The following is a 14421-nucleotide window of genomic DNA, read 5'->3' as shown; positions in this document are numbered from 1 at the left end:
ACAAGTTGAAATCGAACTTCATACCTGCCGATTATCAAGTGAATCTGTTCCGGAAGTTCCAAAACTTGAAACAGAAGGAATCTAGTGTGAAGGAGTATACTGAAGCATTCTACAAGTTGAATATCAGATCCAGACATACTGATGATGAGATTGAACAAGTTGCTAGATACCTGAATGGGTTGCGGATGCCTATACAAGATGAACTCAGTCTAATCAAGTTGCAGAGTGTTGAGGAAGCTTATCAATATGCCCTGAAAGCAGAAGAGAAGCTGAACAAAAGACATGAGCAGAAGCAAAGAGGTAGAGGAGGAAGATTTCAAGGAGGAAGGACCAATACTGAAGGAAGAGGACCCTGTACAGATCAGAACAAGGACAAGGAAGCTAGCAGAGATGGTAGTTCATATCAGAAGGATGACAAAAAATTTTACCGAAGGAGAGAACCTGATGGTTACTAGAATGAGAGTTATGAAAAGGAAGACAAAAGACAAGGTAAGAGAGTGTTTAGAGGAACCTTCTTTAAGTGCGGAGGAGAAGGACATCATGATTTTGAATGTAAGAAGGCGAAGAACAGTAAAAGAGCAGCATTAGTGGAAGAACCTGCCGGATCAGCTAACGGATTGGAAGATGGAGAATTATTGGTGATGAGGAGAGCATTGTGCCACATCAAAGATGATCAGGAGCCCTTGCAAAGGAGGAATTTGTTCAAGACAAGATGTAAAGTAGCCAATAAGTGTTGTAAAGTTATAATTGATACTGGTAGTTCAGATAACCTTGTTTCAGAGGAAATTCTAAATAAGCTGAAATTGGAGAGATTGAAGCACCCTAAGCCTTATCAAATAGCATGGATTCAGGATGATCATAAGGTAATGGTAAGTGAACAATGTTTGGTAAAGTTGAAGATTGGATCTTATCATGGTGAAATTTTGTGTGATATAATGCCTATGGATATATGTCATATGTTGTTGGATAGACCTTGGCAGTATGATAGACAAGCAATACATGATGGAAGGAAGAAAATATACAGTATTGTTGCAAATGGGATGAAACAAACCTTCTTGCCCTTGGAGGAGCCTCTTAAGAGTGAAGTTTGTACAAGTGCTAGGATTTGTTTGGTGGATGGAAGGAAATTCTTGGATGGGATGAGACATTAGAATGTGTTTTGCTTTAGTTCCGAAGAAAACTAAAGATCCGGAGCATGAAGAAGAACAACCGGAGAAGATAAAAGAGTTGTTGACAGAATATGGAGACATCATTTCAAATAATGTACCTAATGGATTACCGCCTATAAGAAGTATCAGTCATTGCATTGACATGATTCCTGGAGCTAGTTTGCCTAATAGAACAGCACACCGGATGACACCAGTAGAAAATGAGGAGTTGAATAGACAAGTGTAGGAGTTGTTGAAAAAAGGTTTGATCAGAGAAAGTTTGAACCCTTGTGCAGTTCCAACAGTGTTAGCACCTAAGAAGAATGGATAATGGAGGATGTGTACTGACTTTAGAGCAATAAACAAGATCACAGTGAAGTACTGTTTTCCCTTGCCTAAGATGGATGACTTAATGGGTTGTTTAAGTGGAGCCAAATACTACACAAAGATAGACTTGAACAGTGGATAGCATCAGATTAGAATCAGAGAAGGAGAGACAACATTCAAGACAAATGAAGGACTGTATGAATGGTTGGTGATGCCTTTTGGACTGACTAATGCACCGAGTACTTTCATGAAGTTGATGAATGAGGTATTGAAGAAATTCTTGGGTAAGTTTGTTATTGTGTACTTAGATGACATCTTGATTTTCAACAAGACAAAGGAAGAACATATGTTGCATTTGAGACAAGTTTTGTAGAGATTGAGGGAAGAGAAGTTGTTGATAAACATAAAGAAGTGTAGTTTCATGAAGGAGGAGCTAGTCTATTTGGGATTTGTGATATCTGTGGATGGATTGAAGATGGGTCCTGAGAAGGTAAGAGCAATTGTTGAATGGCCTACACTGGAAAGCATTGGGGAGGTAAGACCATTTCATGGATTGGCTAGTTTCTACCGGAAGTTTATCAAGAATTTCAGTTCAATTTGTAGTCCTATGACAAAAGCATTGAGGGGAGATAGGAAGGATTTTAAGTGAACATCTGGAGCACATAAGAGTTTTGAGTTGTTGAAGTAGAAGGTGACAAAGCAACCTGTGTTGGCTTTACTGGATTTTAACAAAGTATTTCAAGTGGATTGTGATGCAAGTGGGAATGCAATTGGAGCAATGTTGAGTTAGGAAGGAAGACCGATAGCTTATTTCAGTGAAAAATTGAATGATGTCAGAAGGATATATTCAGTGTATGATCAAGAGTTTTATGCCATAATTCAAGCATTGAAGAAGTGGAGACATTATTTTTTGCCTAAAGAGTTTGTGTTGTATACTGATCATCAAGGTTTGCAATACTTGAACAGTCAAGGTAAGTTGAATCAAAGACACATGAGATGGGTGGAGTTCTTGCAGAGTTATACCTTTGTTTTGAAGCATAGAAGTGGAAAGTCAAATAAAGTTGTTGATGCCCTGAGTAGGAGGAACTTGCTAACAGAGATGAGAGTGGAAGTGTTGGGTTTTGAGGAATTGAAGAATTTGTACCTGGAAGACCTCGATTTTGCAAAACCTTGGAAAGCTTGTAAAGAAACGGTTATGCTGGACAAGAGCAAGTGGTTAGATTATTTCATTCAAGATGAGATGTTGTTCAGAGGAACTCAGTTGTGTATACCTAGGAGCTCTATGACGGAGAATCTAATAAAAGAAAAGCATAGTGGAGGGTTAGCAAGACACTTTGATGTTGATAAGACAGTAGCCTTGGTTAATGAGAACTACTTTTGGCCTCATATTCATAAGGATGTTAGGAAATATGTGCAAAGTTGTAGAATTTGTCAACTAGCAAAAGGTAGTAGTCAGAATGTTGGATTGTATAAGCCTTTGACAGTTCCGGACAGAACTTGGGAGGGCATGAGCATGGATTTTATACTTGGATTGCCTAAGAAATAGAGAGGAAATGATTCTATATTTGTGGTGGTGGATAGATTCTCAAAAAATGACACATTTCATACCTTATAAGAAGACAACAGATGTTGTGCATATAGCTGACCTATTTTTCAAAGAGGTGGTGAGCCTACATGGATTACCTAAGAGTATAGTTTTTGACAGAGACACTAAGTTTGTTGGATATTTTTGGAGGACACTTTGGAAGAAGATAAAGACATTTGAAATTTAGTTCTACTTTTCACCCACAAACCGATGGACAAACAAAAGTAGTAAATAGGAGTTTGGGAAACTTGTTGAGATGTTTAGTTGGAGAGAAAACCGGAAGTTAGGACTTGATCCTTGCGCAAGCAGAGTTCGCCTACAACAATTCAATGAACAAGAGTATTGGAAAAACACCTTTTGAGATTGTTACCGGAGTACACCCTAGAGGCATATTAGAATTTAGGGACATCAGTAATGAAGATAAGAGTGCAAAAGCAGAAGAATCTGCAAAACATATGAAGACAGTACATACTTAGGTTAAGCAGCATTTCGAGGACATGAACAATAAATATAAGAAGGCAGATGAAAAGAGGATACTCAAGGAATTTGAAGTTGGAGAAGAAGTGATGGTGTATCTGAGAAAAGAAAGATTTCCAGTTGGTACCTATAACAAGTTGAAAATGAAGAAGTTTGAACCTTGTAAGATCTTGAAGAAATTTAGTTTCGAAAATGCATATGAAGTGGAGTTACTGGATACTTTGGGTATTTGTAATGTCCCCTTATGGGTTTAGGGATGCTTTAGCCATAATTAATCAATTTCAAGATACTTATGACTCAAACTGAATATATTAGGAGACAACTCCACCTTAACATGCATCAAATCAATGATATTTCGCAAATCAATCAATTAAATATTCATAAATAAATTATTCGTCCATCAAACATCCCTAGTTCTTAATGTAAGTATCAAACCAATCGTAATGTCCCCTATTAGGAACATCTCCTTCCCCACTTCTTAAATACTGATAGTAATAACATGTTTTTCCTTCCCCACTTCTTAAATACTGATAGTAATAACATGTTTTAGACTATACGTATACTAATTTCTTATGTATTATGAATATATATACGAAATTAAGTATGACTGTCATACATATTGCAGTCCATATTAATATTACTATTTATTCTGCATAAGAACATTATCGGGCTTCATATATTAAGCATACTTATTAAACACATCCCCATGCATACCACCAAGAACAAGGATGTTACTGCCTGTAACTTAATAACAGTTCTGATCTGATTTGATCCATGGTGATCCTACTAGATGTTTTTGATTCCTTTCCTTTATATCTCTCAATGTGAGGGAGAGGTCACACCTCTTCATCATGTATGCCCTTTGGCAAGAGACACACCCTTTCACCATTCTCTTTGATAGAGTGCAACTCTTCATTATTTCTGCCCTTTGAAAGGGACACAACCTCTCATAATCAGATCTGCACTTATTATTTAAATCAGATCTGCACTTCTCATTTCCAAATTATCCCCCCTCTCAAATGAGGTTCTCTTCTCCCTTTTATATCTCATTGTTGAGGGAGTCACAACCTTTCCTTTCATTTCTTTTGACTTTTCATTAACTTAATTAATTTTTAATTAATCGTATTTAATTATATTTAATTATTTTACTTTATATTTTAATTTAATTTTAAATATTTTAATTTTATTATTATCATTTATTATTGAATTTTATTTCAAAGTGGGGACATTACAGTATTTCACCTATATTCAGCATTGTAGACCTACATCAGTATCATAAGGCAGAATTTAGTGAAAACAGTATAGCAGACTTGGGGAAGCATATACCCTAGAAGGTACCAGACCCGATTGAAGACATTTTGGATAGTACAATTGGACACAACACCCGAAGCAATCCATACAGAGAGTATCTTTTGAAGTGGAAAGGCAGATTGGTTGAAGACTCATCATGGATTTCTCAGGCAGAGGTAGACTGTCTTGGTTTTCCTCTGACCCCTGCAAAATGAGGGACTCACTTATTTCATCAACCCCAAATGTCTGATGCAGGAGCATCCTTGGTTCTTGGCAATCTTGCATCAACCAAAAACATTTTCTTTCTATTTTGCTTTCTGTTTTGCAATTTCAACATTTCTTTTTGAGCTTCTTTGCATTTGTACACCGGATCTTGCGGAGCTAGACGTTGCTTGAGGACATGTTCATCTACCTTATCCTAAGTCCGCAAGACATTTGGATCTTTTTCTAGCAAGTTATCGCTTCCGGAATTTGGGATAGTTTTCTAGCTCAGAGCACCGGAACCACTTGGACCTATTTTGCTAATGGTGAGTCTTGCAGATCATTTTCGTAGCTTGTAGAGCCTAATTTCATTGATTCCGATGTTTCTTGGCTTGTGGCCGACCTTCCTTTGGGGTCTACACATCATTCTTTGTATTTTCCGGAGGGATTTATTTGGCGGAGGCCGACCTTGTTGTTTTACACATTACATCTTCTTCATCGGCAATTGTTCCATCTTGGGCCGATGCGGATCATCCTTGAGCTATGAAAATCATAAAAATCGATGTAATTAAGCATAGGGAAGACAAATTGAGAGATATAAAAGATTAATCTGAAGGTTAGGAGATCCAGAGTTGGCTCACATTCTTACTTGAGCCTAGATACTGCATTTGAGCATGTTTGTAATCAGGCTTGTGTTCTGAATCTTGTAAGCCCGCATGTTGTCGGCCAGTTGTATTTAAATTCTTGATATAATATAAGTTTGATTTTGCATTGCCTCCATCACGTTGAGTTGTTTGTGTTGTGTTTCATTTGTTGCATGGTCTGGATTGTTCTCTTCGAGGACCCTCCTATCCTTGATTGCACCACAAAGCTGCCTCATCTATAGAGACCTCAACAAGTTGTGCAACTGTAACATCTAAATCAGCACACTCAAGGGTTAGATCCCAATACTTTGTCACAATCTCATTGGATTCAGATTTCTTATGTGATGAGAGACGAAGGTTGGAATGTATGTAGACAAAATCCTCTACTTTTTTGCACCCAAACGGTTGCACTTGATCGAGTGAATGAAGGGGTATGTACTCCGATTCCGCTTAGAGAACTTGCAATCTATTGAGTTTGAATACAACATTTAGTATTTAATTTTATAATTCAATAATCAAAACTTAAAAGTTACAACATAGATTATAACATTATATTATTATAAAATAAAATATATAGCTAATAGCATGGTAGCATCAAATGAAAAAAGAGAAAAACAGAAAATAAAAAGATACATACTTGGGAGATAATTTTAATTACAAGAGGCTACAAGAAAATTGAGCCTTGATGTCATGTCCCATTTTGGTGGCTATGCAAAATTAAATAATTAATTAATTTGTCTTAAATTATTTAAGGCAATTAATATTAGTATATAGAGATATTCCAACCCGGGCTTGGATTTAAGGTATTATTATTACTATTTTATCCCGAATACCTTCATACAAATCATGAGATTTATTAGGTAAATTGTAGATTGGCATCAAAATGGCAATATTGTCCATATCTAGTGTGAGACCGTTGTGGCATCTAATAAATCATGAAGCATTGGCTTATTTGAATTAGCAAGAAGTTGTTGGAGTCTTTGTTTGAGGAAGAAGTAATGGGAAGTACATTTTATACTTGCTCTCTATGGTGAATAACTATACCTGACATTGGGTCCCTCTAGTTAAAGGGATTTCACGACAAAACATTCCTCGCAATATTAATATCGTTGTATGCTAGTAGGGAAAGAGAAGGGCAAGAGGTGGGAGGGGAGGTGTCCTGCATAAACCATACTTTGGTATGCACTTCGAACAGTTTCATCAGGCTCAAAATATTTTAGAATAACATCAGGCTCTTCAATCTTTGATGTGAAAGTCAGAGCGTGTCAGGAAAAGACAGAGAGACGTATGCGAGAGTGAAGGGGTAAGGCTGCGGTCCATACAAAGTATCAAATATTGATCGTGACTGTTCAGTCAGGTTTGAATATAGTATTCCTCATATCGTGGTGCAGTTCATTGTGTATTATGGATTGGTATTTGATATGGATGTTGTGTGAGAAGTTGTTACTGATTTGACTAGTGAAATGTGAATCTTGTCATTAATTATTGAAGTTCTATGTACATTCGTGGTTGCTAAAGAAAGGTCAGAGCTTGATACAATTTTCAGTATTTGTTTCTATCAAGATATTGGAGTTGATATTTTATTTTCCATTCTTCCATCTATATATGAGATAGCTCAATATTTTCGATTGCACATTTCAAATGTTAATTTGGTAACATTATTGGATATATTATTGAAAATATTTATATTCTATATGTGAATGGTATTGGTCTTTTGCACATTTGGAATCATGCAAATTGTTTGTTAGAATTCCTTGAAAACAAATTACATAGTTTTGGAAAAAGTGGAAAAGATTCAATCAGGGTTATTATACTTGACCATGTAGATCCCACAACTCATCAACACTTCTCTTATATTTGTCTAGATGAGCGGAAGCATCATGAATTTTTGAAGCTATGAATTGGCCAGGTTTTCTCAAGGCAATACATTGGACTTCATTTGTATATATCTTTCTAAATGCAGCCTTATAGCCAACAACAACCTCCCCATCTTTATATGGTGCCCCCCTCCTCTAAAATGAAAGTACCTCTTTGCTATAATACTTTGGTGACAAAGCACATGCTAAGAGATGTAAGGTCGTGATCGTCTTGTTCCAATGGTCAACAATCTTTTGCGCAATTCTGAAAAATGTTTGTGCTGGTTCATGTTCCTTGGCCTCTATTATTGCTCTTATTTTCTCTACCATGGAGTCCATGTAATCATAAATTTCACCCAAACATTGGTGGTCAGTATCAACATACCCAATCATGCTCACGATGGGTTCAGCAAAATTCAAAACTTATTTCACACAAGACCACCACTAATCATCTAAGATCAATGCTTTTACTTTTTGGGCTTTTGCTTGACTGCCTCCATACACTCCACAAGCTATTAATGACCAAAAACTCAAGACCTCTTGCACCTTCACAAGTTGTCTTAAGACAATTATTTGAGATACAAATTGTGTTTCAACAACTTAACATGGTATAAAAAAATACACATCGCATAACAACAACAACAATGAAAATTAGAAAATTAAAAAATAAATTGAAATTACCTTCAACAACTCCAACTTGGAGAAGGTCTTGAATATGGCTTGTGCATATGATGATCAATCACAAACATTTGAATCTCCTCAACCTCCATGTAGACTTGTTTGAGCCATTTAAATTGTGAGACAATCTTTTGTAATATCAAATTGAGTGAGTGGACTTAGCATGGTGTCCAAAAAATGTGACTATATCTAACCTCTACCATAAACCTAGCTGCCCTACAATTTTTGACCTTGTCCGTTATGACTTCGACAACATTTTCAGGCCTCACCATTTCAATGGATTCCATGAGGATATTGGCAATGAAACTTGCATCATTTACTTGCCCCTCACAATCCACTGCCTTCAAAAACATCACCCCTTTAGGGGACAATACTATAACATTGATCAATGGTTTTTTTCACAATCTTTCCATCCATCAAAAATTATGGACACACCTATTTCAGGCCATGTATCCTTAATCAGTCTCAATGATATCTCTATTGAAATACTTTTACATTCACCAATAAGGTGATTTGAACCTTTTCATACACAGGACTATCATAATAAGGAGGTGCATTGCTAAGGGTATTCACCTTATCCCGCCAATAAGGTGGTCTAACAATGTTGAATGGACGCCCACTACCATATATGCAACAAGCAATGCTCTTAGCTGCAACCTCTTTGATTTCATTTTTGAAGGCCTTGTCTAATGGACCTCTTTTTTGTGAAACCAAAACATTCTGTTCTACATACAATGGTGGCATTGGCATGAAAGGATGTGGACTAGCCAGTTGTGTGAAACCACTAGAAGTTTTTGCGAGCTTTTCTTGGCAAGAGGATGTGCAAGACCCATTGATCTATTACTTCTCATGTTGACATCCTCTTGTTCTTTCGCATAAGTCAATATTAGATCCTTTGGCAACCCTTTTTTATTTGGCCCTGGACAAACTTCTATTTCTTGTAAAGGGATGACACATAAGTGAGCTTTCACTTAAAAATATGAGCTCTTATACTCTTTTTGACAATGGTTGCACCACCAAAGAAAACTCCTTCCACCACAAATTTGTTGAATCATTATTGTTTGTCACCAAAAGGGAGACATTGCATCAAATATAAAAGAACTCTCTTCATTTCAGGCAAACGAACTAGCACTTCCAACCATTTTGTGTGAACCTAAAATGAAAAACATTACAAATTAACACTTGAATTGAAAAAAAAAACAGCATTATAAACCCTTATCATGCATAAAAAGTTTTAAGAAAATTCAAAAAAGACTTGAAATATTATTAAAAGATTTGAAAGATCTTGTAAAAATTATTGAAAACTTGAAAAAAAAGAAAGATTTACTTACTTTTGATGGCTAAATCTTCCTTGGAAACAATTCCTAAGCTTTTAGTGTACATCTTACTCCTCTGTAGCCTTCACCTTCAAAAAAATGAAGAAACCTCTAAGACCCAAGGATGGCATCTTGGAGGACAAAAACAATTTTCTGGGTGCTTTGTGTTTGTGAAATGACTTCCAGACATCAAATAGATGAATTTTAGGGAAAATTCATGATTTGGGAGCTGCGAATGAATTAAAAAAGTTTGTTTTTTTTGTTTAAAAAATTCACTTTTTGGGCATCCCATGTTGTGAGTACACCCAAGTATGCCTTGAGTTCACCTAGGCCGCTACGTGAGCACCCGAGCAACACCCTAGGCAAACCCAAGGGTGTACTAGTATCGGACAGTACCGAGATCCAAACTAGTGCCCCAAACCAAGTACTCCGTATAGACACGTAAATTATTTCCACTTTGGGAGAGTCACGTCTTTCGGGCAAAGGGGTATGATTGGTGAGGTATAAAACAAGGTAAAGTGGTGATGTGAAAATAAAGACTTTATGCAATATCCTTCCATATACAAAGCATATTTATAGCAGACTTGCAAGAGGATTTATAGCAGAAATATAGCAGACATGCAAGGAGATTTATAGCAGAATTATAGCAGACTTTAAAGGAGATTTAGAGAAGATATATAGCAGAACTTGAAGAAGATTTATAGAAGATTTGTAGTAAACTTCCAACAAGAAATAATAAACATCATTCAAGGCAGATTTGAAGGAGATTTGTTTTCAAGAAAACTAAGATTTTGTCGTTTTAGAGGTTGGTGCTTCTCAAAGAAGAGATTGGTGTCTCTTGCTATGTTGGTGCTTAGTAGTGGGAATTGAGGTCTCCAATGGGATGGTACCTGTTATCACAAAAGCTCGCACCCTTGCTAAGATATCAACTCAGCAACCTTGTGAAACATGGAGAAAACCCCGAAGTGAGGGACCTTACGCAAGGGGGTTGAATCTCCGGAGAAGGTCGGCTTCCTTCTCAATCTAGGTGCAGGTGTTGAACCAACTCAACACTTCAAAACTAACTCCTAAGCCTATCCTAACAAATTTGCAGAGGTAAAGGGAAGAGAGAATGCTTGAAATAAAGGGAGGTGATGAACCAAGAAGAGATTGTTCCTCTCCCCACCGAGATGACACAAATAATTAATTGAAACACCCAAGAGATGCACAAACTTCAGTTGCATGAGTGACTCCAATGCATGGATGGAGGTTAGAATTCGCTGAGTGTCAAGAGGGGAGAACGATTCCCACAAGTCAACACAGCATATATGTAGAGAAGAGCCACAAAACGAACACTTATGATGAAGGTAAGGAAACATACACAACATGCACAAGTTGAAGGAAGGCAAGAATGTAATTTCAATTCATTCAAAGGCCAAAGGCCAAACATACAGTTGCAAAAATGCAAAAATAATTACAAATCTTTAAGAGAAGAGAAAGAGCATAGGAAAGCTCAAGGCAGCAGGGAGAGAACCCTTTACAATGAGGCTTAACAGCCTTTATATAGAAAAATGGTTACAAGAGTGATCATGACCCCCGCATATCAGTCTGGAAGTGCAGGGAAGTGCATGCACTTGACTTGTACATGCAAGCAACCTAGCCACACCCACAAAGGGAAATCCTGAGAAGGTGGATTGACTAACCTTCCAAAGTCAGACATGACATAAGTCACCAAGCATGGCCCTGTACCTCCTTTGATGGAAATCCTGCCAAAAACATTTAATGCACCCTTGTGGCTCCACAAAAGAAAGTGCACAAGTCACCAAAACTGTCGGAGAATTTAAAGCCTTGAGTGTCGATCACGCCATCCGGGAGTGTCGCCAGTCGGAAGGAAGTAAGGAACTTCGGAACCTTGGGGTTCCGGAGTTCCGGAGAACTTCAAAAGGCTAAGGAAAGAACTTTGGAACCTCGGGGTTCCAGAGTTCCGAGATAGAGAGAGGAAAAGAAGAAAAGGAACTTCGGAACCTCGGGGTTCCGGAGTTCCGGAGGAACCAAAGAGAGAAGGCAAAGGGGAAAGAAACTTCGGAACCTCGGGGTTCCAGAGTTCCGGAGAGGAGAAGAAGAGGGAACTTCGGAACCTCGGGATTTCGGAGTGAGGTTCCGAAGTTCCGAGAAAAGAAAGGAGAGGCAGCAAGGGAAGGAACTTTGGAACCTCAGGGTTCTGGAGTTTGAGAGAAGAAAAAGCGAGAGAAGGGAAAGAGAAAGAACTTCGGAACCTCCGGGTTCCGGAGTTCCGAAGAAGGAGAACAGGAGAAGCCAGAGTTCCGGAGAAGGAGAACAGGAGAAGGCAAAGGGAAAAGAACCTCGGAACCTTGGGGTTACTCTGGGGAAGAAGAAAACGCCAAGAGAGGAACTTCCTCCGGACAAGGCAACACTTCACACTTCATGATTCTTCTCTCCTTGATCAACTGGGGCAACGCTGGTCCATGGAACCTATCTCTGATCGGTTCTCACTGATAGACCAAGGGTGTCATAAAATGACAACAGTACCTACAAAGATAAGCAAGGGATTGGTGTCTCCAATAGGTTGGTGCCTAAAATTTTGTAACGGAAATTTATATAAGCAATATTTTGCCATGTTTTTTTTCCGAAAGGTTTCCACGTAAATCTTGTGTTCTTATTTGTTGAAGTTGTGTGAATGATATTATTGTGATCAATAAATTGAAAATGAAGAAGATTTGCTTATGCTGTTTCACCCCCACTCCTCCCCACAGTATAAGTGTGTTCTTATCACTATTGGCATCAAATCTGCTTGTACGATTGTCATATTTTGATGATTTGAGAGTTCCAAAAGTCAGACCAGCTTGTGAGATGTCAGCAATTGTGTATTTTGATTGATAAAAGTTTTGCAATTATGCCATATTGCTGATCAGCATTAATTTCAATAGAATTTGGCATCTACATTTGGCATTTGTTCATCATTTCAGCTTAAACATGTTGGCAAATTCATCTATTTCCTAAGGTTGTCCAATCATAGACATTAATATATTAGCTAGATATATTCTAAAACTACAGAATGTATTTATCACTATCTTACTTTGTCTAGCTTCCAATCTTATATAATATATACTAATTTTCCGCTCCCCTAGAGCTAACTGTATATTAAAATTCACCAATATAGCTTCACACATATGGCTCAGTCAGTGACGTGATTACAATAGACATGTATAAAAGAAAAATGTGATTAATGTGAGTGTGCTCTAGGAAACAAATAAAAAGAACACATAACAGAATAAAGGATAGGCTAAAAAAAAAAGTACAAACCATACATAATACAAAATTCTTTAGCAAACAATGGCCAAAAATTTGTCATTACCTTGCCATTTATCTTCAAGAAATCACGAACAATGATGTTGTCTCCAAAAGGAACCCCAGTCTAATAACACAGTTCACATGCAAATGTACAATTAACATAAAATCTTAAAACAACATATAAATGTAAAAACATATAAAACAACGCAACTACTAATACACATAGGGAAAAGTGCATAAATACATCAAGCCAAAGATACTATAGTAGAACTATTTACATGATTTCTCAATCAATAAGTGCATCCAATGCTTGAGTGCAATGCTATCAATGTAGTGAAACCATGTTGTTTAAGTAAAGAATTTATGTGAAAGAATCTTAAGCTACTTGTCTTAAATGTAAATACAATTATATGAAATATTACTTAAAGAATTTACCTTTATAATCATTGTTTGGCTAGGGAAAAGTCATGTCATTGCAGAACAGCTATCAAAAATCAAATCAAGAGAACCCACCAAAGGCATAAATGAAGATCTCCTCGATGCTCACTTATTCAAGATAGCCACACTACCACCATGGTATGAGAACATTAAAGAATACCTTTCAATATCATCATTCTTGAAGGATATGCCACCAAGAGAAAGAAGGAAACTATGTAATGCCCCCATTTTCGGGTGAAAATAATTAATTAATATTGTTGTCGAACAAAAAAAATATTAAATGATAACTATAATAAATTATTTATAAAGTGTCAAAGTGCTAAAAGATTTTATATTTTAATTAAGTCGCTTTTTGGAGCAATAAGGATAAATTTTTTTATAAAGTGACTAGTTTGACAACTCAAGGTGAAAAAAGGAAATATTAAAAAGGGCAAATATCATTGTTTAATTATTTTCAAAGTTGCCCTGTTTTGATGTTGCCCTAATTTTTCATTGAGTATCTATATATTGGGGCTTTGGCTTTCATTTTGGGTGTGGAAGATTTATGATATTTCTCTTTAGAGAAAACCATTGAGTTTTGGAGATTGACATGGTTCATCTCAGCCTTCTAGAGGATGGAAACCCTTCTGAAGAAGATTGGCTTCGGTGGTGGAAGATCTATCCAAGTCAATGCAGTGGGATTCACTCAAACTCTCAGCTTGAGCTTACTGGTTTGTTTGATTTGGTTGAAGATTTCAGGAAAATAGTTGCATGAAATTTTGATGTTAAATTTCAGAGATCATTTGGTTAAAAATCAGCATTTGATTTTGAGCTGCCTGTATGAGAGCTTATTTGTCTTTGCTAGTGCTGACTTAAGGAAAGAGAAATTAAAATATTTGATTAATTATTGGTAGCTAGAGATTACATAAGTCGCAGGTTTTCTTGAGTATATCATGGGGAAAAAAGAAATATTGCGGGTAAAGACAAAATTTGCAGGGTATTATTTGGCACTAGAAGACGAAATTCAGAAAAAGACAAACCAATTTTAGCACAGCCCCCTAGATTTGTCTAAGTCTCACGCAAGTAGTTTGAAAGAGAAATAAGGGAAAAAGATGAAACATAAAAGACAAATCATGAGTTTGATTAAGGGGCAATGAATTATCTTGTGCTCGTAGCTTTATGTTTTTTATT

General features: G+C 36.8%; 1 protein-coding gene across 3 annotated transcripts in view; it reads right to left on the bottom strand.

The window, feature by feature from the left end:
* The window catches only part of LOC131065563 (uncharacterized), a 320439-nt gene that overhangs the window by 119478 nt on the left and 186540 nt on the right, over positions 1-14421 (bottom strand). For 2 of the 3 annotated variants that reach the window (XM_058000113.2, XM_058000111.2), the window contains exon 4: positions 12878-12937. The exons of the other annotated variant lie outside the window; for it this stretch is intronic. In XM_058000113.2, coding sequence (XP_057856096.2) covers positions 12878-12937 — 60 coding nt within the window. The remainder of the gene's footprint in view (positions 1-12877; positions 12938-14421) is intronic. 3 annotated transcript variants of the gene reach the window in all.

Source organism: Cryptomeria japonica, chromosome 4 (genome assembly GCF_030272615.1).
Source record: "Cryptomeria japonica chromosome 4, Sugi_1.0, whole genome shotgun sequence".
Taxonomy (NCBI): domain Eukaryota; kingdom Viridiplantae; phylum Streptophyta; class Pinopsida; order Cupressales; family Cupressaceae; genus Cryptomeria; species Cryptomeria japonica.
The sequence above is the reverse complement of the archived record's forward strand: the minus strand, read 5'-3'. Positions and strand labels throughout refer to the sequence as shown.